General features: G+C 31.7%; 1 protein-coding gene across 17 annotated transcripts in view; it reads right to left on the minus strand.

Moving 5' to 3' along the window:
- LOC125057515 (zinc finger protein 358-like) overlaps positions 1–23,370 on the minus strand; it is a 93,468-nt gene that overhangs the window by 39,691 nt on the left and 30,407 nt on the right. For 5 of the 17 annotated variants that reach the window (XM_047661247.1, XM_047661251.1, XM_047661256.1 and 2 more), the window contains exons 2-5: positions 16,519–17,043; positions 14,756–14,851; positions 14,076–14,171; positions 13,418–13,510 (exon numbers count right to left, since the gene is read on the minus strand). In XM_047661247.1, coding sequence (XP_047517203.1) covers positions 13,418–13,510; positions 14,076–14,171; positions 14,756–14,851; positions 16,519–17,019 — 786 coding nt within the window. In that variant the 5' untranslated portion in view covers positions 17,020–17,043. Of the gene's footprint in view, positions 1–13,417; positions 13,511–14,075; positions 14,172–14,755; positions 14,852–16,518; positions 17,044–17,129; positions 17,749–23,370 lie in introns of those variants that run through there. The other 12 variants (XM_047661254.1, XM_047661249.1, XM_047661248.1 and 9 more) reach the window with 11 other exon arrangements.

Here is a 23,370-nt window from a genome sequence, read left to right on the forward strand (position 1 = left end):
GATGTAATAAGAAATGCGAGTTCTTATCTCAGTAGATATTAAATAAGCAACAAAAAAGTCCAATAATAAATAACAAAAACTTTAAAGACTTTATTGAAGTAGTTTAATTAATATTTATATAAGCCGTGAAGGGCGCCATAACTCTGTAACAGCATAACAGTACTAAATAAAAATGTACGTGTTAATTTTTTAAACAATGGTGGCGTAATAGTGTTCTAGACTAGAATATTAAAGGTGTAGGGTGACTACGAACAGGAACCCAACGAGCACTTACAAGAATAATTATTGACCAAGTTTTAATTATTACTAGTTCAATTGACCACGTTATAATTATTACAAGTTCAATTGACCACGTTATAATTATTACTGGTTCTCCCGCGTTAATCTCAACCCCGTAGTATTTGACTTTATTGTTGCTGAGTTACTTTTAAGTTTAATATCTCGAAGACAGTCATTAATGTCAATTATTGTGGATACATATCAAAAAGTTTATAAAAAAACCTTCGTAAATAATGCATAATTAAAGAATATAACCGTAAAAAAAGGTTGTAGTGAGTCACACTCTAAATATGTTTTTTTATATAATATATTCCATCATACATGATTTTTGATCATTAACATTTCGCAGCAATTGCAACGTAAGCTCTCATTAACAAAAAGTCTTTATAAAGTCTAAAAATATATACCCTTTGTGGAAGAAATATGAATCAAAACGTCAATATTTTTATCAGCGTTATAAATAATTATTGATTCTTAAAAGGCGAACGTACCTTCAGGGCTAACTGATAAGAAAACAAAGGACTATTTTACTTTAGACTTAGATAATGTCCAGCTTTTTATATAATAAATTATTAGTAATACGTAAATTGAGTCGTAGTATAAACATAGTTGACAATAGTTTACGTAACGTGCAATTATTTACTACACGCCCCGTAGTAATATTTTTCTAATACTGCGTCAAAGCCAATTTCTTTTGCAATACAGTGAGGAAATGCTGCAGCTTTAAGATTTGTCGAGCACCTAAATATCATTGAAGAGATTTAGTTTTACAGTTATTTAGGTAGACCTCTTAAGGACCGGGTCTCAGATTTCAGAAACATTGTTTTATATGGAACAGGTGATCATTTGTTTTATAGGCAAGTAGGTGATCAGTCTTCCCCTGAGACATGCTGTCGATTTAGACACTAAGACTTGCCGGTTTCCTCATGTTTTCCTCCACAGTACAGGCGAGTGTTAAATGTGAATATAGAGAGGACGTCCATTGGTACAGCCGTGTTTGAACCTATAAACTTAGGGATTGTGAGTCGCACGCTGAAGCCATTAGGCCAACACTGCTACAAGCCTGCCTTGCGATTCTGTAACTCAGTTTTCGAACTCACACAGCGGTTTTCACAGCGGCGGTCGCACTCAAATCAGTCGCAAAGCAGTCATTTTACGATTTGGCATTCTGATAAGGAGGGAGTTTGTAGTTTATTGTTTACCAGAATGCCAAATCGTCCGCCGCTGTGAAAACCGCTGTGTGTGTTCGAAAAGTGAGTTACAGAATCGCAAGGCTAGTAGGTTAGATAGACAGCGGCTCATTTAAAAAATCTAAATCTAAATGTATATGTATATTAGGAAGACAATGCCATGTACGGCTTACCCTAGTAAGAGCTGGTATTCTTTTTATATACAGCTTAGGCCTTTTTCGGGTATTAATTGAGTTGCGTGAAAGAGTTAGCAGTCGGCCCAATGCAGTGGGTTTTTATTGTATTTGTTATTCTCTGTAGTCTGTACCTACTTGTAACGTTTAAAATCTTATTATAGTTTTTTTGTAATTATAATTTATAACCTATAGTTTCCTCATAAAAAAACGAAGAAAGAGCCCGTTATTATAATCTAATCTATAAATACGCTGCATCGCACTCGATTGTAATTTTAAATAGTTTCATGCAGTATGCATGCGTACCCGGGTCACGATCAAAGCTATGAACTTGCATTTTTACATTGATTATTGTCAATGCTTCTGTCAAGTGACCTCATACAAAAATTAAAGACTCTACGTCGATTTAATACTAATTAAGAATACTAAAAAACAGGAAGTTTTTGAAACAAAATAAGTATTAATTTTGTCGTTTACCACAATATGTGTATGACATAATTCCAAGTATTTCAGTTGTTTAGGCAAAATTCGTTAATTAAATCTTATTATTTCAATTTAATAAACCCTAAACTGTGTTATCATAAACGGACAATTGTCCAATAATTAAAGTGTGTGGTGAACTTTAAAACAAACACGAGGTATTTCCTCCAAGCTATCTGTGGTTTCTAAAAATATGCCATAAGTAAGGGAAATAATAAAAGCGCAGTTCTATCCACGTGCTCCATAATAAAAATAAAGTGGGAGTCTGCAAAACGAGAGGGGTCAATCACCTCCCTAACCTAAGACAAGCACGCACACAAGCACAGTTTGCGTATACACGCACACATAGAAGAACACTCCTACATGGAAGCGGCGCGCGCGCCGAACGAGTTTAGACAAACGGAAGAAATATTATTCTCTTTTTAGGTTTGAGATTTTGCGAAATTTACATTTTATCAGCTTAATGGTGTGCTTAGTTATGGCGCATTTATTATGATTTAATTGTGACTTTTGAGTAAATAATTATAATTCAAAGTCTTATCTTGAGGGACGGAATTTGTGATTATAAATAATAACTAGAGAGTAATTGAAATGTAAGAAAAAGAAATGAGAATTACTAGGTAACACACATATCCCCTCCAAAGTAGAGAAGTATGTCTTTTACTTTATAGATTTAATTAATTTTGTTTTCCCTTAAAATAATTCTTAGAGTTGATTATACTGCAAAAATAATTAACTGATAGTAGCTCTAAAATTATATTATGTGACATCGTACACAAATTAAGAACCATTGTTCTAAGCAAAGCGATGTATAAAAAATATTTAATTAAAGGAAATTATACCGTATAGGTTCTAGCTATAGATTTCACAATCGAGCTATGAAAGAGAAAGGTATATTATCTATAACAAAAATGTGTATTTGCGAAAAATGATATCGTGGAGTCCATTGCTCTCCGTGTAGGTGTGTGCGTATCTTGACCTACGACAACGATGTGTATGTGTGAGTGTTGCGTAACTTACTTTTTTATCTTTACATTTCATTGTTACATGATTGAAATTCTGTTTTAGTTTGGGAATTATCAATTTTGGGCTAATGTTTCACTGTGCATTTGCTGGAATACATAAAATAACTCTTATTAAAAAAAAAGTGTACTACACGTATTGGTTGCCATATAATAAGAAATGTGAATTGTTTAAATAATAGTATTATAAAAATGCCTGAGAACATGGTTGAGATGCGCAAACTTGCTCCAATTAGAAGAATATTTAAATATTTATTTTCTTGTAATCTCGGTTGCTTGTAATAGATACTTTTTTATACATTTTGTTCAGGGTAACAATTCATTGACACCGCAGATTTGTTTTCTCGTACTATTTTGTCTTAGACGTTCTTGTTACAAAATTTGCAAATTTCATTATGAATCACCCCCTTAATATTGTATTTAGTGTGTGTTTTGTGCGTGCTGTATTTTTTGTGTTTGTGAGAGGCAAAGTAGACATTTACACATACAACATTACCGTTGACAGTTTTCGTTTATTTCAGTTAAGTCGAGGATATGTCGAGGTACAGGGCTAATTATTTTGTTAAAAGAAATTGTGTATCAAAGGTTACTGACCCGTGCCTTGTGGTACTTAGGTAATATATTAAACTTACCTCCTTCTTTATCTAGTAAATGCCTTTTATATAAAATAATTAATGATTAAAAATCAAAACGTATTGTTACGTAACGTACGTACTTTTTATAACGTATTGTTATAAATAGAAAATTGTATGTGATTTGCAATTACTTCCATGAAAAGTTATAAGCATTCTGACAGTTCGTATTATACGTTCCGTTGGATATAGGAACTGGTCATAAAATATGTACAAGGGCTCTTTTGAAAAGCATCTTTATTTCGGTTCGGGCGACTCATTATATTTTTAACACCCGTTTTGCGTAGCCTTGGGGACGTGCAAACAAAAGAAGTTTATTTTTATATGGTACGGCCATGCAGAAATTATTTAGTGAAATTTCTAAAATGTAGCAAAGAACCCTTATATATATATGTGTATATGGATCATGAAATAGTATTGAAATAATTAAAAATTAATTAAAACATATGATATACCAAAAATTTGATGTATGTATATTCTTACAAAAAGGCACTAAATGTTTTTCGTAATTGTAGAAATTGCATAAAAACAATGTTTAGAAGGCATCTGTCAAAAACACTTCTAAATATATAGGTACGATGATTATTATCAATAGACTAAATTCCTAAATGTTCCTGAGCGAAGCTTGAGTAATCATATCTTTTTGTGAGAGAATTTCAAATAATATAATTCATCAGTTGCGTTTAATAAATATTATTTATAGAAGAGCAATGCAAAAGCCAGCTTTCACCGACGCCATCTGATTCCCAACTTAAATCGATAAAAAGTTAGCTGTGTTCTATTTTCAAATGCATTCCATATTTAACTAAATAGAAAGTGCGGTTTAAAAAATCAAATGTCACGATTTGACATTTACAGTGCGCATTTACGACCTTTTTAGCTTTCACCCAGCTCCACAGATTAATGATAAAGTATTTAATTAGACAACTGTACTAATGACGCATAAAACTGTGTCATAACATCTGTTTTTGTTAACAAATGTGATTGTTGTATTAATACAAAAATCTCCGCCTTTATGTAGGATTAACTATATGGGTCAGTAGGTTAGGCGTATTTTATAAAATCTAAGTTTAATATGTGCGATCGGAGCTGAGTAATGCTTGAGACCCATAAAGGTGATTTAAATAAAATGTATTTTAAATACATTTACAGACGCTATAAGGTTAAACAATAAATATAAAATTTACCTGCATCGATATCCTAGAGCGATAGAAACTTGAACATTCGTATAAAATTGGCGCATTTCACTCAAAAACATAGCACAGATTAAAACATTCAAATCACATCCCGGATCACTTGAATTTAGAACGCGGCATAAGATACTTTTTTGTTAGTTGCAACTAAAAACGTCTGTTTACGTCAAATTTAAAAATGGAATACTGCAAAAAATCGTTGTGCACTCAGTCCGTGCCGTAGGCGTTCTGTTTATAAGTACTATAGTGACTTTAGAAGCATGGCATCGTAATGCACTTATGTGTAGGTACTCGCTAAGTTTTTTATTATAGCCGTTTATACCGCGGTGCCTTTAGTTCGAGGCTCGCATGCGACGACCAGAATGAACGCTCTTGATAATTTTGTTACGTAACGAAATGATGTTCGTTTTGTTTTCATGTTAAATTGCAATATGTTTGCTTGTTTCGTTTTTGTTTGACTTAAGTTGCGGTTTAGGTAAATTCAATTGTGTCTATGTAATTTAAAGATTTCTTTGATTTATATTCAACTTTTAGTAGAATCGGTCGTATTTGTATAAGATTTGTTTACCAAAATGTATATTCTTTCTCAACCTTGTCACGGAGAACTCTAGAACATTGATATAGGTAGAATAAGTGATACAGTTTCGTATGTATTTAGATTTTTTTTTAATAATGTATCAAGATATGTTGGTCCTCCTAGGCGATAATACGTGAAAAAGAGACAGACATATCCACCGTTTTTCATCACATGCACCGGTGACGTGGTTTTTTCGCGAATACTTTTTTATAACCAGCCGTATTTGGGCTCACTTGACATTTTTATAAGTCTGCTAGGTGGTCTCCAATATTCAATGAGAAAATAATAAAATAATTTACAGAATGTTTTTATGTAGTAGTATTGAAAGTATAAATAAAGTTAATACAGCGTGAAGGCTCATAATGTTACGTGTTTGGAATTTTACGATTTTTCATAACTGGTTGTTAAAGTTTCTTCATTGGCAAATTGGAAAAACCAATACACGGTTTGTGAACAGTAGATTCAACATCCGAATCTCATCAGAGGACGTAGGTTCGATCGCCGGCTGTACACCAATGGATTTTCTTTCTATGTTCTCCATTGTGTGCATTTAACATTCGCTCGAACTCTGAAGGAAAATATCCTGAGGAAATCGGCTTGCCTTAGACCCAAAAAGTCGACGGCATGTGTCAGGCACAGGAGGCTAATCACCTACTTTTCTATTATATTGAAAAATGATCATGAAATAGATACTGAAATCAGAGGCCCATACCTAACAGTGTAACAAATGTTTTTTACATATCTAACCGGTTGTGTGCAACAGAAAAATTATATATTGTTAATTATATAATTCATTAATTTATACATAGGTACTACTAATAAATTATTTATTAGATGTTTTATTACATCGTCACACACATTATTGCTAACTAAAAACTTTTATTACACTTAACATTACCAACAAGCGTGTAATAATTTGATGACATATTGAAAAGAAAAGTACTAAGTCCTAGGTCTTTAGCTCACTCGTGCGGCAAACGTTTAAATATGGGGGTCCGTCAAATGACTTGTCATTTTAAACTGTGGTTAAACCGCCCTTTGATACCGTATGTTTTACTAAGTTGTCTCTTAATAAAATCATTAGAGTATTAAAGAGTATAATAGAGCAAAAATTTGTCACACAATTTAAATTGTCAAATCAAAAGTCTAGGTTAGACCAAACAATTCGAAAGTTTAATGAAATTATTTGGTAAATTTGTCGAATCACGCCTCCACTTTTCAGCTCCGATTTTTTTTCTATCGTTTTTTACTACTTGTATGTAGTAAGTACTAAAAGATTTTAAGAAGGCGCATGGCTTTGGACCCCTTAAAAAAATTATATAACTGATGCTATGCATATATAAATGATATTGTCTCAGTTCCCAATTACATTAGGTTAGGTTAGGTAAGGTTAAAGTCAAAAATTTGTACCTACCTTCATTCATTCCACAAATTATGATATTTTAATTAACTTCTATGGGGTTTAAGAGAATGCGTTACCACATTATTGCATGGTACACCATTGCCGAGTGTGAAAAAAAGTAGAAAAAAAATTGGAGCTGTTTTTAAGGCCGTGATTCGACAAATTTACCAATTATTTAATTTGAATTTCAGTTTTACATTATATGTTTTGAAACTATACCTAGTAGTTTATTCCTATTGCCTATTATTTAAGTTTCTTAAGTGAGCAATTCAATTTATTTATTATTAAAAATTTTATGTGCATAGGGGACATAAGAATTTTAGAAAAGCTAACACAACAATGGTTTGGGAACACTAAGTTAGAGTTTGGGTTTAGAGTGTAGGTAGACTGTGGATATTCTGTAGTCTATCTCATGAACAGCTTAACTACATTAGGGTTACGTCAATGTTAATATTACGTTTATAAACCTCCACGCAATGAACACAAATTGGCCACCACAGTCAGAAGTGTGGAGTTTCTTTCCCATTCTTCTCCACACGAAACTACCTTTTGGAAGGGGCAACTAGAATCATCTTTATATTTTTTTTTTTGACGTTCAAAAGTGCCATTTTAGATGGTCTAATTGAAATAAACGATTTGACTTTGACTTTGAATTAAAAAAAAACGGGATGAAGTTTATCAAATTGTTTTCTGTGCTCATAAAATTTCATATTTACTTGAGCTGAAAATTCATCTCGGTAAAGTCCAGGAATAAGCCAAGGAACAGAATGGGCTTCGTTAGCATCTTTTAATTTCAGCTAATTTTTATCTTCAAGTTGCGTCTTTTTTCTGAAACGCGCCATTAGCTTGCTTGTAGCGCGCTCCGTGCCACTTGATACTTAATTAACGTAGATATATTTTTAGCAAAATTTATACAAAATAGTAAGTACGTTGGAGAAATTTTCACTTTACCATGGAATCTCACTGACATTCATAAATTATTATGTAACTTTATATATATAATTCCACTGTATGTGTGTAAGTCACTGAACTCCTCTTAAACGGCTAAACCGATTTGAATGTTTTTTTTTGTATATGTTTGGGTGGAACCCTGGATGGTTCACATTCAAAATTAACGCGGCAGATGGCGGTGCAGTTGGTACTTTCATACTTTGTTTAATATCCTAATCGCTTGAAATATCATGCAGGACAACGTCTGTCGGGTTAGGTAGTATAAGTCTATATTAATTATTCTCGTAGTTTTTTTTAAATAATATATAAATTGGTTCAAATAATTGTGTGTGTGACATAGAGTATACTTTTATGTCGATGGTGATGCTAAATTTTATGTTTTAACTTATAAAACTTAAGAATGGGTTATATTATCAACATTAGATGGAAATTTAATAACTTGTATGTATTAATGAATTGTAAATTTAATAGTTTTTTTTTAAATATTAATTAATTTAAATACTTAACGACAAAATTAGTGTGGGAGTGTCTTTTAGACGTAAATCTAGAGTATAACTGTATGTCTAAGGTGATGCTAAATTTTTATTGTTTTAATTAATAACATATAATAGTATATTGTAATCAAAACATCAAAAACGCAAACGCTAAAAGTATCACTTCGTCGGGTCGAGGTATGTTAAATGAATCTAATTTTTCCTGTTTTTCTCTTATTCCGAGGGGCGCTCCGACATTTTGTAGTGTTTGTGATCATTTTAACCTTAAACGTTTTCTGTCATGTTCCCGCTTTTTAAATTGCTCCCTTTTTTACTCCCACTTAGTATTCATTAGCTAGTCATATTGTTAGAACGCTTCTATATTATTTTTTCATTTCTTTGTATATTACCTTTTAACACATAATGCTCATAGGGAAGTGCAATAAATGAGCTTCATTTGAAGCATTGAAGTATGAAATCGAATTTGTTTAAATAAACTAGATTCCGAATTTCTAAAAATATTAAATGATATTTTGGTTATACTTTCTTATTTTAAAGCCTTGATATATAACTTCTTTATTATGTTTAAAAACAGTAACATAAGTTATATTTTATGTAATTATAAAGTAACAACAGTATTCGACAAAAGCATCTCATTAAAAACCACATTTTTTTCACGAGGAAGGGTTTTTTGTCATAACTCATTCCTCGGAAATGTTTTTTGGCGAAACTTGAATATTTATTAAGCAATTAGCGGTGAGCTTCTCACGGAGGACATTAGAAAACTTTCTTATTGCACATAAAAACTGCTTTTTTTGGACACCTGCTCGCTACTGAATATTTTAAGTTACAGACAGTACGTCATTAAATAATTCCTAAACGAAAACAAAAGAATGGCGACATAATATACACTAAGCAATTTCATTATATCTTGTAACAGATAAATTATATTTGTGTCTGTGTAATCTATGTGTTTTTAAAAAGTAACAATAATTGCATTATTATAACAAGCTGAATACAAAAAAGAAAAAATATATTTAAAAAAAGAACGAATTAAAAGGGGGAAAGAGAAAAATGTGCAAAACGTTAAAAATTAGATTCTAAAATGAGTTTTGACTGTTACATCTTGTCGAGATGGTAATTATGAAGAGTGACCGGGGTAAAACTGTCCAGGAGAATGGTTAAAAAAGCTTAATGACGCTTTTAAACTTAATAGCTTTTAAGCAGAGTTGATAGGGTTTTTTAGTATCGTTGATTTTTAAGGTAGAGTAGAACATTTTAATAACGATATCGAAAACGCTTAAAGAAAAATTAACATTATTTGATACCTGTAACATTAAGTACCTATTTAAAAAATAAAATAAAATAAGTCAATGGCGCTACAACCTTTTTAGGTCTGAGCCTCAGATTTCTATTGTGATCTGATTCATGATAGTTGATAATCTAATAGGCATGTAGGTGATCAGCCTTCTGTGCCAGACGCACACCCTCTTTTTGGGTCCTAAGGCAAGCCGGTTTCCTCACGATGTTTTCCTTCACCGTTTGAGCTAATGTTAAATGCGTACATAGAAAGAAAGTCCATTGGTGCACATCCGGGAATAGAACCTACGACCTCAGGGATGAGAGTCGCATACTGAGGCCAACACTACTCAAAGTACCTATTTATACTAAGTTATATGTATTTTTCAAATGCATATTTAATTAATTCCTAATTAAACAAGTTAAGCTTTATGGTTACTTATATTTGTAACCTAAATGTAAGTTTACTGATTGATTAATATTGATAGAATATATGGATTAGTTTTCAGAGTTTTATCACATTTTTAAAGATTACATAATAATACATACTAGCTGATCCGGCAAACGTCGTTATGACATATATATCATTTATAATAAAAAATAGGGGTTGATCGTAGAGGGGTGAAAATTAGGGGTTGTATGTATTTTTTAATGCTGTATCATAAAAAAATAGAAATTAAAAATTTTGTCTAAAAAATAAAAATAAAAATTTAGGGGTGGACTACCCTTAATATCTGGCGGGCTGATTTGTGAATCTAAACCATTCCCAGATCCCCTTGAAGACACACAAAAAATTTCATCAAAATTGGTCCAGTCGTTTAGGAGGAGTTCAGTCACATACACACGCACACAAGAAATATATATATTAAGATATTTATCACATTTTTAAAGATTACATAATAATATATACATTTTTAGCAATCTCTGTGTAAGTTTCTTAGTAAATTTACTTAAACGACGCATACAGTGATTCACTCAAAGGAAAAACAAAAAACAAAATGAAAACAACTGTCCCTGAATGTCAAAAGTGTCTCAATATCGGAACAAAACAATCGAAATTTGAATTTTAAATACGCGGGCATTTTGAGATTTTTTTCTTTTGAGAAAGATAATAAATCTTTTCGCAATAACTATAAATTCATTGGGGATCGACATGCAAATGCGAGTTTTTTTCGACAACACGTATCAAGTGCTTTAGAACAAAAACTATAGAGAAGTTAGTGATTATTATTGATTTTTAAAAATACAATATTGTTTTAACGCAAGTAAAATAGTAAGAGTAATTAAAGAGAGAGATAGATATAAAATCACTATGGAAAACACTGTAGAACATTTAAAAGTATTATAAATCTTGATTCAAATTCGTCGCATACGCATACGTTGTACGGTACAGTATTTTTCGTACGTCAACTTTACTCTTCACACTCTTCTGTACATTTACCGAAATTATTAATTATTTAAACTCAGGACTCCGAGTCAACGATTTAAATCTTAATACATATATAATAAACTACGGTCTCTATACAATAATTTTTAATTATACACTGATTTTAGTATATGTTTGATATGTTCACACACTCAATATACTAAATCAATTGACTTGGGGTCAGATTGATCATTGACACGTTTGTGTTTATTGAGTTTGTTTGAGCGAACGACTGAATTTGTAATTTATGTAACTTTTTAAAGTTTTAAAATGACTTTTATGTCTTAACGATTCTTTTTTGTTTTATTTAATATATCTTTGTGCTTGCACAATAAAATCATTATTTCTTTCGTTTGAAGTTATTAATATTAAAGATCAATACCTAATGTTTCGATTATCTGTTAATTTAATTAAAGAAATAGCTAAGAGGTAAGTCGACATCACAGGAGACTGAAGAGCTGGCAGCTACCTTGGACAAAGAATTAGTCTAGCTATTCAAGGGGGAACGCTGCCAGTATCTTCGGAACCTTGCCTAAAGGGGCTCCTTTTAATAATATATTTTATTTATTATATTATTGTTTTTAAGGTTTTTAGTTTTAGATTCAAGGAGGCTGAACTATGTTCTTTCAGTTTATTATTGTGTAAATTGTAAATAAACTTTAGAATAGCTTCTAGCAGGAATTCAATTGACGTTCCCAATTATTATTTTTATATATTGGTCTTAGTATATAAGCTGTAAAGTGCGACGTCCTGGTAGACAGGAAAACTGTCTAGTTAAGTTACCACCACACTAGTATAAACTGTTTTTTCTGATTATGTAAACAATAAATAAAAAAATGCGTAAAGACGACTCCGCACCACTATTTCCGCGGCGTAAATACAAAAGTATCAAGTACTCGGTATGGTTCAGTTTTTATTTTGCCAAGTTCCGCTCAACGTCCGACTTTAACGTTTTTTCATGCACCTGTGCCGTTTCTTGTACAATGTAATAAATGTAAATGGCGCTTTGTTGCTTATAAATGGTGTAATAAAACATGTATATTTACTTATTTAGATAACATCGTTAGGGGTAGAAAATCTTTTTTGAAGCCATTCTATATTCAAATCTATAAGAACTTGGTATTTTACTTTTTGTATTTCAATTGTTTATTTTGTGACCATTGACAATTGTTACGAGACGCAAAATTTATATATTCCTTAGTAATGTTCTTGCTTTTGATTCCCTAAAACGACCGGTAGGTATTTATGTTTATCATACCATTCTATGTGGATTTATTTAAATCATTGTGTGTTTGTTTATAACTCTAAAATTAATACCTAAGCTGGCCCGATTTTGATGAAATTTTTTGTGTGTTGAAATTTTTAGTGGATTCTAGAACGGTTTACAATTTCGTTTTTTGTTGTTTTTATAAAAAAAATTGTATCTAGAAAACCTATTAGACAGCAAACATAATAATCTATTACTTGTAGATATAAGTCCATATTATAGATATAAATTTCTAAGTCAATTTTTAAATGTATTTGAGATAAGGAACTACTGTATCTATGGTGTATGATGACGTCACAGAGTGAATTACCTACCAAATAATTACTAAATAATTCATGTAGGTACTCGTGCCGGATATGATTGCGAAAATCCGTAAAATTTCAATGTACACTTTGACAATACAATAACTCAAAAAATACAATGCAGATGTACCACTTCCTTACCACCTTGTACGCATCTGCGAAAAATAGCGCGAATCTCGATCGGAATAAATTGTTATCGCCGCGGGCGCATTCGTGCTATGTACAGGTTAAATTAATACAATAGACCATAGATTTTTGTATCCGCTGCTAGGTCTTATCGGACTTCCTATATTGCGTTTAAAGGGTAATTGTTTGATAGAATTTAAAAAAAGAATATTGGTTAAACCAATACCCCACATGTGTTTTGGTAGCTTTGTTAAAATTTACATATTGTTTAAATCAACATAGCTACCGCTACAACGTTGGTGTGTTACCAGAATTAATAATTTATTTAAATATCCATAAAATAATTTAAAATGTGTTCTTTAAATTAATTAATAAAATATAAAGTCATTTCAACTCCAAAAAATCATAAATATGTCTTTCACGTTTGAATTTAGAATTTTAATGACAACGAAACTTTAGAAATCAAGTTAAAATGAAATTCCATTTAAAAAAATCTTTATCTTTTTTTGAATTTAGAACTTTAAACAATAAATTAGGCCAATAAAACCTCTTTCTATTTTGTTTTTATAAAAGAGGTTGTATTAATTCTGGTTACAAACCAAATGTCATTGGAAGATAACGATACGCATTGAAACAGGTGCCAACTCACTCGTTGCAGGGTAGACCAGCATTCTTCCAGGGTTCGCTCGCTGATTGCCTGACCCGATCTCGCTTGTTGCTGTTGAACGAGACACATATTAATTTTATTGACCACTAAATAAATAAATAATAGCGGTAATTTTTAAGCGACGGAAGACTACAACCACACAATTTCAATATTATTATGTAAAACATTAAATTTAATATAAGAACTTGTTCTTATATTTGAAATTAGTGAAAAGCAAACCCAAGCAGTGTTAGAACTGTTTTATGTTGAAAAAAAAGAAATTAATTGAAGCGAAACTTAGTAAAGTTTTAGAAAACGATTACACTGCCAATAACATTATGGGAACTCATTTGATTTTATTGCATTTGTTCTGACGATTAACGGAGTTGCTAGCTATGTTAAAACTATAAAAAACCATGTCACGTTAACGCTTGCAAACAATTTTATAGGCTGGCAACACTTCATTTTTGTACTAAAATATTTTTTCATACATTGTCTTGATGCGTTTAATTACCATACAATAATTCGTTCTATATTTGAAACCATAATTATTGCTTTCCAATGTAATTAATTTGCAGTCAAGTACTAAGTACTATCAAATGAGTCACCACATGAATAAAGACAGAAAAATAATTACATCAATATTCAGGCTATTCAGGAAATTTACCAATGCGAAGGGCAACATTGAGTTTCGATCGCCGATCGGGGCTTCCCCTGTAGGCGACTGCTGAGGCTGCGTGTAACAAAACCGGTGTTATTAGAAATTATAGTAAAAATCGGTAACTACGTCTATGGATTATTAGCTAAATACTTTAAAAGTAATAGAACAATGGTAATTTTCTTATTTTGTAAATATCTGATTCTGTCAGACCCAAATAAAATCGGTTTAGTGCGTGCCTGATACACCATCATGTATTTTTTTATAATATTCTATATATAAATATCTTCGTGAAATTCTTCAGTGTATAATGTATATTCAATGTATCAATTTATAATATACTCTATAGATAAGTTTAACACTGTTAGTGGCATCTAAGAAGCAAAGGTAATAAGGCCTAGAAAGCGTTAGAGAATTGTCTAAGTACTATTCTATTAAAAGAACTCCAATAAACCAAACATGCATTCAAATCATATTCAAAGTAACAAGCTATACTATCACCCAAGAATTTATTTAAAAAACGAGAACTTAAAATAATAGAAAAATCCCAGAAACAAGCCAGTTGTAATGTATTAAAAGTGCGCGTTCTAAATTTAAACTAAATGAACAGATCACAAGCCATAGACAAACTCAGCAGACCATAGAGAAATAGTATTTACATCGACATTATTGAGTGAGGACAGTAAATTTACCAGCGCAAACGGCACAAGAGATCGTTCGCTCATCGTTGAATCTGCTGATGGTGACTGTTGTTGCTGTTCCGTTTCAACATATGATGAAGAGGCATGAAAGAAAGAGATACAAGATTAGATTTTTATCAGGCTTTAGTTATGGAAATGATTTTACACAAGTAGACCTAAAATAAATGAATCTATTTCCCTGGTTTTTGGCCTAGAACGCATGTTCTTTGAAAACGTGTCTTTTACTTATATAGAAATCAGCCATTTGCATATTTTATTTTTATTATTTTGTTAAGAAAAATATTCAATTTAACTATTGAGCTAAATGAAATGAAATCCCGCTTATAATAACAAAAAACAAACTAAATGTTATGAGAGGAAACTCTTGAAGCGACATCTGAAGTTTTAATAAATCAAATTTTAATTAACCGTTCGGTGAAAAAAACCAACCACAAAAGCGCAACTCCGCGTCGAACCGTTAAATTTGTTAGAAAAAATCGATGAATACGAAATTCGAACTGGATATAACCGGTTCTTATTCAAACAAAATTTTTAAAGACAAAAAAAATGGAACGAGCAGATTTGCTGTAACAAATAACTGTCAACACCCCTTCCGTGAAACAATGCGCGTTGTAGAAATTAAAAAAAATAAAATCACAATAAGTCCCTAATCCGCGGTGCCGTGGGAAACAGACAAATGCAAGGTGAGCGAATCCGAAACTAATTTAAAAAGTAATATTCTTTTGTCTTCAATTCGAATTTTAAATTTAAACTTGCATTACTTTTAATTTTAAAAGTTCACGTAAATCTAATATTTTAGATTTTTTAATATTGCAAATTAACTTCAAAGAAAACTATTAACTAAATGTCAATGACTTTTATACAAAACAGACATTTTTAAAAATTATTTTAACGTTTGAACAGTTTATAAACAAATAATTTAAATCAAAACCGAAAGAAAAACTTACCGATAAAGCATTAAATTAATTTACGCATGATTTTCATAAAATTATGTCAAAATTTAAAGCGTTTCATAAATTATTGATAACGTAATAATACGTGTAAAACCATGCCATATGTCCAAAACAAACATTTGTTTAAAACCGAAAAACGTTGACATGTTGATCACATACTAATACAGAAATAATAGAATTATCACTGATTATCGTAATTTACATATCCTTTGTAAGTACCGGATACGACATAAGGACAAAAACGATTTAATAATAAGTTTGACGCCCGGCCCTTAACCCTTTAACAAAAGTTTTACAATATGTTGTGCTTCTTGTCTTTTTTTAAGGAAGCAAGGATCTTTTTAAGACCACGTAAGGTCAGTCTATCGATATAACTTGGGGATGGTAGACGTTCGAAATTTAAATTCTTCCGAGGTTGTTTGTACTTCTTTGAGGTTTGATTTTGGAAAATATTTGTAATCGGTTTTTCACTTTTGTTTTTAAGGTAATGTTTGATTTCTTTATAATATATTATTTCTAGATTGAGTTTAAAGTTTCTTTTGCTTGTATATTATTTTGATTAAATGCTTTAGACATTTACATTCTACTTATACCTACGCTATTGTTTCGTGCAAAAGAAAAAATTAAAATATTTAAATTAATTAAGTTACTGCGATAATATTATCATTTAATATTTTTTTTGAATTAAAATTTGACATTGTGGCTTTAGATGAAGTATTTACAGGAAAAACGACCTACACAAATCCTACCAAAAAATAAAAAACTCACCTGTATTTCACTAACAAGTTTTTCCGTCATAATCTTGTGGTCAGGAGTAGGTGGTGGTTGCGGAGTTGGAGGTGCTGGTCCTGGCTGTTCCTCCTGAGCTGGAGAGCTCGGTCTACTCCTGTTCCAAAAGTCCTGCATTTTGAACCTTTGGGCTTCACTTTGAATTGCGGGTATGTGTAGAGACAGTGGGGCCGCTCGTAGGTCTAAGGCACTACCCCCCGGGGAGGCCTCGTTACCTTCAGCGGCAGTCATCTTAAACGAGTTTTGGAGCCAACTTGTTACGAAGTTGTCTTCCTCCTTGGGCGCCTCCAGGAGGCGAGGGAACGGCGGCTCGGCGCTCGTCTCGAAGGCGCCTTCGCCGCCGACACTCTCCCCTTCCTCAGCAATTTTTGGAATTTTGGCCTCCCTCGGTGAGTCCTCTACCTCCTTCCGGTACTCATGGAGGTCCCTGTACCTCTCCTGGAGCGCTAGGGATATGTTCTCATTGAAGTACTTCAACATTAATTCCGGTTTCGGTCACAGAATCTGCGGAAGATAAGAGCGTGTGAGTCGCGGAATTTTTTCGCGAAAAGCGGAAGACCACTTCGAGGCGCGGGCGGGCACCGACTAACTTCTTGGTGGAAAACTTGGGATCGCGGCGGCTTCTTGCGGGGCGGGGGACGCGCGCGCCTCGGGAAGACGCCGCTCCAACTAACAAGATGCGCCGCCCCCGCCTTAGACGAACTGAAGAACATCCCCTCCGTCGTCGGGCGCCTGCGCCCAGAGTTTTTTCCGCGGAAAAATGCGTCCGGTCAAGGAAAAGACGCCGCGCGGAGCAACGGACACCCCCGGTCGGACCTCGGCCGAAATAAGAACTATCTAAAGGGCGCGAGTGTAACCCTCTCGCTCACACGACCCCTGCTTCGCACCCTTGTGTTAGAGCGGGACGGAAGACGTATTTTTTCTAAGCCGCTATTAGGGAGGAAATAGAAAAGAATGCCTTTCTTTGTGATTTTTTTCTTGCTCTCTCTCGCTCGCACTCGTGGCAATTGAATGGGGTGTTAGCGCGTATTTTTAAGGATTTCTTTTCGTTCCGCCTCTTGGGCTCTTTAATTTTTTCACGTACAGGCGGGGCTTAGATTATGGGGTTTTAGCCAACGAACTTTTTAAGCGTTTTGTTCATTTTTTACCTAGCTACGGAAAAAATGTGTTACACCCACTGACCGATACAGTACCTACATATTCAATTATTTATTTAGTTACTGTCTTGGAATTATATCTTATTCTTAGTAATTAGATAAACGGACGGAAAAAATAAATAGAGCAATACGTCATCAATACACTAACACAGCAAAGAGAGACAGTGATCTTAACACAAGTCAAAGGTTCCTATCGAAGAGCTGTTTTGTATCTTTAACCATTTTCTCTTACATTTGATTTTCTGCGTAGCTACCCCCCACTAGATGGCGTAGGGCGCTACGACATATCTACGAGAATACTTAAAACTGGTTTTATTCTTATCAAAATTGAATTTGGAACATAATATTTGTTTTAACGTAATATAATGTTCTCGTAAATATAATGAAATACGAAATTATTATTTAACTTACAAGGACACATTTAAAAGTATTTCTAAGATACTGACTATAACAAAGCATTTATCATAGATACCAAGCCCACTTTGCATAAAAATGCATTATAACATTAATAACCTAATACATTTTAAAATGAATCATATTCATATTGTTCATAAATGTGTTTAAATTTTTTCTCCTATGAATTCATTTGATTTCATAATATAGCTATTTGCAACCTAAATTATAAGTTTTTTGTTAGTAGTAATATTTATTGAGTTACATTTTGGACCATCAAATATGGTTTAATAAATTGATATATAAGGAGACTATTTGAAATGAGAACTGAGTTTTGACCTGATTACCATTTTTTTAAAACCTATATCAGCTACTTTTGTTTTATTTGCAATATGTATAGACTGATATTGATGAAGAGATTAACTTTAATGATTGCAAGTCATTACATAAACAATGATAGTTAGGTGGGGCGGTGGGTGTACACAGTTTTTATGTCACGGTACATGGATTCGATCAAGGCGGTGCTTACAATGCAAAGTACTTTATCGTAATCGCGCTAATTAGATGTTTACGTAAGTATACATTGTAGGTGGCGCTGTATAGAATTTAATTAAATATTTAGTATATTATTTTATTATTTACAAATTAGGCTAACAAAATATTTATTATAAAATTAATAATAGTTTAGTAGTAATAATTATAATAGTGGAGTGGTGCTACAACCATATTTAGGTCTTGTCCTCGGATTGCATTTGCTTTGATAAATAGAAAGTTCGATTGAATATGTTTAAAATCACTCAATCATTCATCAATCACAGCTATTCCAAATAATACGAATAGTGAATATTTAGGCTGAATTAAATACTAATTATTGTGGGTTGTTATCTAAGTTGTCACTGACATAACAACCTAGGTTGTTGCAGTAGTATGGGTCGTAAGACAAATGTGATCAGTTCCTTATACATTTATAGCAACCCTAGGTTGTTGGTGAAGTCAAAAAAAGATAGTGAAGATGGTTCCTTCTGTTGCAACCCGTAAAAACGTAGAAAGCATTTATTTCATACAATTTGACTTTCAAGAGAACAAGATTATATTTAGATTTAAGTATATTTCTACTTCGTTTAGCAAATGTCCATTTTATTATTACTACAGGTCCATTTTATGTTACAGGAGGTAACTTAAGGTAACGGGAGGTAAATTAGGAGGTTATGGAAAACATTAAAAAAATTAGGCGTTACAACCATTTAGGTCTAGGCTCCAGATTTCTGCCACACCGTCGTCTTATTGGGTCTAAGGCAAGCCAGTTTCCACATTATGTTTTTCTTTACCGTAAGTGAGTATTAAATGCGTACATAGACAGAAAGTCCATTGGTGCACAGCTAAGAATCAAACAACTACCTTAGAGATGACACTTAGATTGAAACTACAAAGCCAACACTGCTCTATGGTACACATAGCAGAGTTGAAAAAGAGTATTATTATATTATGTTATTTTATTAATTATTGAAGTTATACTTCTTTAGGCACGTTATGAAAAATTGATGAGAGTGAAATTTTACGATGCGCGCGCACCGTGACACAAAATTAACTGGATGAAGTTGCCCACGAAAGATGCTACGGCATTGGACATAATTTAAAAACAACATTCGAATAATAATAGAATTTATGTTACAATTAATGTAAGAGAATAATAATAAATATTTATTTCTTTAATTTTTCAAATGTAAACTGAACTTATTGACTATAATGACTCCTTTTCCAGTCTTTGATTATTTAATTGTAATTAATTATTTGCATGCAATCAAAAACTATTTTTAATAATGCCAAAGAAGTATAACTTTTTACGCGCGTACCTACATAAGTATACGCACCCTTTTTTTAGCAATGTAATATGTTGGAAGCCTTTTGAATGTTCACGGCAAAGTTAAATTTCAACCAAAGATTTAGAAAATTTACTATATTTAAGCAAATAATTTAGATGAAAGGGATTCATATTAAACGTTATGCTAGATCAACTATTTTGGGTTTTTATTGTTAACTTGCGTATGCGCATGCCGTGGAACAGACAGCTGGCGATCTGTCCATTGTTATAACTTACGTAATATCCTGCATACTTTTAACTGGACTTTAGATATTCAAAATCTACCTCATATAGCCAAATGGTCTAATTGTATTTTGGCAGATATTTTTTTTAAATAAAATATATATTCTGTGTATTTTTAAACTTGTAAAATGGTTTTGTTCTTTATTAAAAGTATTTTATTATGAATGTGTTTAATATTATTAATTTCCCTTCTTTAAGGGTAAATTTCCGGAAATTTCTTCCATATTCGATGACTTCATAAAACTACTAAATTGTATGGTTTCACTGCATTTCCAGTGTTATATAGTTGGATATAGAAATTATGACTTTTGTATCGCCAATATAACGCCAGTTCATCAATACAATAAAAATCGTTTTCTAGCTTGTCATCAGAAAATCTCTAACGTGGATAAGATCTAAATAAACTATCATGTTACCTGGTATAAAACCAAAAATAAAACAACGTAACAAATGCTATCGTAATCTGTTCCGCCACTTGAAAAGATCAAATTGACCCTTTTTATGCAAATTGTCTATGTTATTTTTTGTCTTTAACCGGTTTGTATTCTATGACTATTGTCTATGGGAATTTTGATTTTAAGATAGAGGGTTGATGTCAAGGATTTTTTGCTAGATCCATCGTGAGAATGTTGTCTCAATACTTTTGCTGTTGAGTGAGTTATTGTTAAATATTACACTGCCTTACTTACACTGAGTTCTGAGTTATCTAATAAAAATTGATTTAATAATAATTAAATTAGGAAATCAATTGCACCGTTATTAATTTAGTACTCGTCTCTTTTCATCACATCGTAAACACAATTTGATAGAAAGAGTACATAACTTAAATATAGTGTTAAAAATTTGAATGATTTTGATTTTTATAAGTTCAGAAGATCCCATAATTCTCGGTATCTAAAACTATTCATTCATAATTTTTCTATAGGTATACATGCGAATATAATAAAAATGCATTCCTTTTAGGCAGGTTAAAAGATTGGAATATATCAGACGAAAATATACCATAACCCAATTTTTTCCGTGCGTCGCACACCCATTTGGGGGCAATTTGATAGTTAAGGGGCTAATTTGTAATTGTCAGTTTTTCATTATATGTTTTAAAATCTACTTACTGTGTTTAGGTAACAAATTCCAAGTAATTAACACTTATGACAGTAATTCGATTTTAGATATTAAAAATTATGTATGTTACACAAAACATAAAATGTTAAATTATCCCAAACTTGAATCAATTCCGAAAACTATGTACAGTAAATTATAAACCGTTCAAAAAATTCCAAACATTTAAAAATGTAGACAAATTTCCTATAACTTTGCGTGAAAGGGGTTAGATAAAGAAGGCAATCCAAAAGTTGTAAGCATTTGTAGCAAGGGACGTAATGACCGCGCGCACGCACTGCGACCTATTTTTAACAATTTTTCGATTAGGTACTAGTTCATTGAAACTATGGAGACGGTATTTTAAAGTATCGTTTTCAGTATTTATTGATTACTTTTGCCTCGACTGTAACGATTTGCTGTAATAAAGATATAGTTGGGTATGTTTAAATAATACTATATTATCAAATATGACTGACTGGGTTTCTGACTGGCAAGAAATTAAAGATTTGTGTGTTTCTTTGTATATGTTTTTATCTTGTTTTCTTTTTTGTGTAGTGTTCTATTTCTTAAATAATTTTTCTAAATTAATAAATAAGCGTAATTTTATTATACCTTTTAGTGTATATTCAACTTCTAAACTTTTATTATAGGCACCAGTTTTAATCATATAAGTCTGATTTGAAATGCAAAATTGTGAAAACTCAAATAAATTTTATAACATTACTTTATAGTAAATAGGCTACATAAAGCTACGTTCAAATATAAATAAAAATGTTCAGTAAATAAACTCGTTTAGTTAACATTAACAATGTTATAGTAATATTTTGTACATTATTGTTACATTTATTCCTCACGTTTAACAGTCCTTAAAAAATAATGTTTTATAGACATTTTAAATAAAACTATCTATCTATTTACATATCCATTGTAAACCATTTGGAATTATAATTCTATTAAAATAGTTAAGGCAAAATAAAAATAAATTTCGTCTTAGTCTATCTCCATGTTATAGGAGCCAGTATTGAAAATTATTGATGATGCTATTCCGTGACTGACAAACGGAACTACCGATCAATACAGACTATAATGACAATTGACTTCTTTTTAATTTTTAAATTTGGAAAGCGACTATACTTTTATATTCTATAGTTTAATGTATATCGTATAAATAAATAGTTTGAAAAAAAATGTTTTCATTTCATGTTTGAACTACTACTCACGTATTTTGTGGTGCGATTTGACCACATATCAATAATATTAACAAACGGCCAATTTGTGGTCTTGAATAAAAAGTAAAATATAGACCTAAGAAATGTTCTTAAAAAAACAACTATAAATGCACCGTTTATTTAATTACGGTTATTAACTTAAACATTCGGTATTCAAAAATCCACACTTAATAGAAAGAACAAAAAACGTCCCCTCTAAACCAACCGTTAAACAGTAGCACATTAAACAAAACCGCCAAAAAAATGTACAAAAAAGTTCTAAACACCGCGTGTCAAACGTCAGAGTTCTAAAAAACATGTTAATCTTGACACATTCTAAAAAGCATCACAAAAAACCGCCCCTTTGCTTATCCACCAATAAAAAAAAATAAAAAAAAAGTTGGCCCGTTCGATGGTTCATAAAAAGAGCTAATTGGCGCGTGGATACATGCCGTGGGGTGAGTTTTTTGTGACAATTAGAAAGGCGGCAACACGTTCATCCAACAATTTGTAGATTACTGTTAGCACTATAATTTACATGGGTCGGTAATTTATGTTTGTTTAATATTGAATGGTTTTTATGACCCTTTTAAAACCTTTATAAAATTCAGGCTGTAGATGTTTCAGTTATAAATTAACATTATTATATGTAATAAGGTTATAAAACAAAATTAGTTATTAATTATTAAAACCTATTTTCAACAATTATTCATATTATGAATTAAAAATCAAATAAGAATTTGGTAGCTACGAAGCATAAAACTTAATAAAACTGCGCAATTCACTTATCACTTTCTAAAGATAACAAACACGATATATTAAAAAACATACCTAGTATATTACACCTTTGAACACCACATTAAATTCA

The sequence above is a fragment of the Pieris napi genome, chromosome 16 (genome assembly GCF_905475465.1).
Source record: "Pieris napi chromosome 16, ilPieNapi1.2, whole genome shotgun sequence".
NCBI lineage: Eukaryota > Metazoa > Arthropoda > Insecta > Lepidoptera > Pieridae > Pieris > Pieris napi.